Below are 3,670 nucleotides of genomic sequence, written 5' to 3' on the forward strand. Positions count from 1 at the left end.
CCACTGTGCACAGCACCCACTGTACACCCAAATAGGGTGAAGGGCCCACAGGGGAGTGGGCAGAGGTGTCTCTGAGCCACCTTCACAGAGCTGGAAGAGAAGGAGCCCTTACATCAGGGGGTCGGGACCACCAGCCCCAACTGGGTCTGTGGGCGAGGAGGGACAGTGCAATGGCAGCAGAGTGGCTTTGCTCCTGGGTCAGTGCAGCACAGGGACAGCGGGGAAGGATGAGCAGAGCCCTTTCATCATGTCCCCGCTGTGGGCAGGCACTTCTTCAGCCCTTTAGACCTTCGGTGTTGCCCCATGGAGCTCCAGCACCAAGGAGGTGGTGGTACCCAGACACCTGGTCCCCAATATTGGGGTGGTTCCGGCTACTCCTTACCGGGACCAAACACTGGCAGCTCTATGGAGCGTGCGTGGGGGCTGCAGCCCCCAAATTTCACAGTGTAGCTTGGGCTGCTGGAAGCCAAGTCCTTTCCCACCATGGTGCAGCCTGGCCATGGGACCAGCATCCTTCTCAAATCCCAGTACAGCAGCTCTGGTTCTCTCTGTGCCCATCCCAGCTCTGCCCTTTGCCTGCAGTTTTGGGGGAAGCAGCTGGATTTCAGGGCATTGAAGGGGAGCAGGAGATAGAGGTGAGGTTGACCAAGGAGGAAGAGTGGGAGGAAGAGGAGAACTGGAGTCCTAAGGAGGAAGGAAAAGTAGCTGGAAGGGGAAAGAGAGGGCTGAGAGTGTGGTGCTCATTCCTACGTCCGTCTGTCCATCCTCACAGGGCTGCAGAGGATGTTCCAGCAGCAGATGGGCTTTGGGCGTTGAGCAGGACTGAGCTCTGCACCCATCCCACTTACGGGCTGCTGGGGGGAGGCGTTGGGAGGGGGCGATACCGAAAACAGGAGCTCAGTGCATAGAGGACTGTAAATTGGGGGGGCCCGGGGAGCCCCCGCTTTCTTCTCACCCTCCCCTCCAGGGCTCTCGGTGCCAGGGAGGGGAGAGACGAGGGGGCAAAGGGGGAAGGGGACCCCGCGGGGCCACCCCGGGCCACCCTTCAGACAGGGGAGGTGGCAGTGGACTCGCTGTACAAGCTCTCAGCGATGTCCCCACGCTGGATCTTGCGCAGGGCGGTGAGCAGGACATCGAGGGTGGCTGTCTCCTTGGAGGACCAGTCAGCCAGGAGAGCCCGAGCGGGCGATTCCTCCTGGGTGAAGGAGTCTATGAGGTCCTCTTTGTAGCCCAGCTCCTCAGCCAGCTGCCTCCATGTCTCCTCTGCAGAGCTGCCCAACAGCTTCTCCACCTCCTCCTGCTTGCTGGGTGGCAGGTTGGAGTAGAGGTTCCCATCTCCCTTGGGTGCTGGGAAGGATGAAGCAACGTTAAGCCCATCCCTAGGGTGTCCTCACCCACCCTGCAGCACCCAGTTCTCCCTACCTGGCCCCTGGGTGCTCTGGTTGGGTGGCTGCTGGTCGTGCAGGCTCTGGCTGTCCACCGAGATGCCACTGTCACTGTGGAGCTTCTCCCCCTCTGGTGAAGGCGTCTGGTTCACTGGGCGGTTGTTGGCCCCTTGTTTGTTCTGTTTGCAGTTGTTCCACCTGTAAGGAGAGGAGAGGAGAGGGGAGGTGACATCCAGTGGTGACATCTCCCAGGCTGGCAGTGGGTTTGTTGCTTTGTCTCCCTTTCTTAGGATCACTTTTCATAGAATCACAGGTTGGTTTGGGTTGGGACGGACCTTAAAGCTCATCCAGTCCCAACCCCCCTGCCAGCAGCAGGGACACCTTCCACCAGACCAGGTTACTCAAAGCCCCATTTTCCCAGAGGGAAGTTTTTCTCCTGCAGCTTCTGGCTCAACCTCTCAGCAGCCAGATCGGTTTAAATCAACATTTCTCACTGCCAAGTGGGTGCTGAGCTCCTGAGCTTTGTGAGGGACCAGGGCAGGGCTTCCTTCTGCATCGATCTGCTGCAAAAATACAGTTGTGTTGCTGGAGCTTGCAGGTGTCCTGGGGCTGCCTGAATGTCCCTCTCCCTATTCTTGGGGTGCCTCAAGCCTGGAGGTACCTGGGGAGCTGCCGAACCAGCCCTGGCTTGCCCAGGACCAGGTGTAAACCCAACGCATCAGGGATGAGCCGCTGAGCGTGATCGACCGCGACGGCTGCCCATGGCGTGCCAGAACGAGCAGGGGTGGTGTGGGGGGTTGCAATGAGAGCTCCCCCACCCTGCACCCTCACCCTGCTGCCATCTCCTTCTTTCACCTTTAACCCCCTGATTTCTCATGCATTTTTTGGAAATCTGGCTCCTACCCACCCAGCCTGGTCCCCTTCCTTCCCTTGTTGGTGACAACACCAGCTGTGGGACTTCTAAGGAGGGACACAGCCTGTTTCCCACTCCCCAAATCCTCTGCCATGACCCTGTGGTGCTGCTTTGATCCCTCACCTTTTGAAAGCGATGTAGGCTACCAGCCCCACCACCACAGCTGCCAAGATGGAGCAGTAGACGGGGATGAGGTTGTCGGTGGTGCCACGGCTCACGACGGGCTGTGAGCTGCCCATGATGGTGGTGACAGTGTCTGCCAAGGTGCTGGGCATCACCTCGGTGTTGAAGGGGTCCCGGGTGATGGGCTCGGGGCTGTCAGAGACCACTAGAGATGGTGTGTGTGTTGTCCAGCGAGGGTGAAGGTCTGCCAGGCAGGAGGGGAAAAGAAAGGAGAATAATTAACCATGAAACTGGACGTGACTTGTAATAGGGGTGAACTGGTGAAAGGACAGTGATCTCTGCAAGCATCTTCAAGGTGGGAGTTGGTTTGGGACCAAGGAACAAGTGCCAGGACAAGAGAACATGGCCTCAAGTTGTGCCCAGGGCAGTTGAGATTGGATGTGAGGAAGAATTTCTTTGCTGAAAGGGTTCTCAGGTATTGGAAGGGGTTGCCCAGGGCAGTGGTGGAGTCCCCATCCCTGGAGGGATTGAAGAGTTGTGTAGACACAGTGCTGAGGGACATGGGTTAGTCATAGGGGACTGGTCAGTGTTGGGTTCATGGTTGGACTCGATGAGCTTACTGAGCTTTTATAATGGAGGCGATTCTGGGATTCTGTGGTTCTTCCAAAGGCTGTGGGGCTCGTGGAGGTGCCAGCTCTGCCCCAACCCTTGTCCCCAGGCTTGTCCTTGCAAGTCACCCTGTCCCCTGGCCCCAGACAGCACCAGCCTCCCTGGTCCCCAAGACAAGCTGAAGCCATCCTCTGAGCTGAAGCCATCCTCTGCCCCAAATGGCTGCTGGTGGCTGGTCATGGCTAGACACAGACATGGCTTTGTAAGATCTTTCCCAGCCCTGTGTTTGCTCGAGTCCTGCAGATCATCCTCTGACGTGCAAAGCTGCAGACTCAGCCCCAGCTCCCATCGTCGGCACCGAAGCCCAGGAACACGGCTCCAGTTGCCTCCCATCCACCACACATCTACACTGGGACCTGTGCAAGGCAACCCAGTTGCCTCCACATCTCACACGGAGCTGGGTTCATCTACTGCCAGCAGCACCAGAGCCAGGATTTGCCCCTTCCCTGGCCCCTGCCTGCTGCCATGCACCCATTTGGGAGTCACCCCATTCCCACCCCACCCAGGCATGTCCCACGGAGCGAGTGGATCCGTCTCATCTTGCCCTGGGAAAATATTCTCACCTGCCAGCTCCCTCCCA

The 3,670-nt window shown here is 58.4% G+C and overlaps 1 protein-coding gene across 1 annotated transcript in view; it reads right to left on the bottom strand.

Annotated features, from left to right (window-relative positions):
* Positions 1-1,033: 1,033 nt before the first annotated feature.
* The window catches only part of NGFR (nerve growth factor receptor), a 9,204-nt gene continuing 6,567 nt past the window's right edge, over positions 1,034-3,670 (bottom strand). The window contains exons 3-5 of the mRNA XM_010165884.2: positions 2,422-2,665; positions 1,423-1,583; positions 1,034-1,347 (exon numbers count right to left, since the gene is read on the bottom strand). Coding sequence (XP_010164186.2) covers positions 1,046-1,347; positions 1,423-1,583; positions 2,422-2,665 — 707 coding nt within the window. The 3' untranslated portion in view covers positions 1,034-1,045. The remainder of the gene's footprint in view (positions 1,348-1,422; positions 1,584-2,421; positions 2,666-3,670) is intronic.

This window comes from Antrostomus carolinensis, unplaced genomic scaffold (assembly GCF_000700745.2).
Source record: "Antrostomus carolinensis isolate BGI_N321 unplaced genomic scaffold, ASM70074v2 scaffold12644, whole genome shotgun sequence".
NCBI lineage: Eukaryota > Metazoa > Chordata > Aves > Caprimulgiformes > Caprimulgidae > Antrostomus > Antrostomus carolinensis.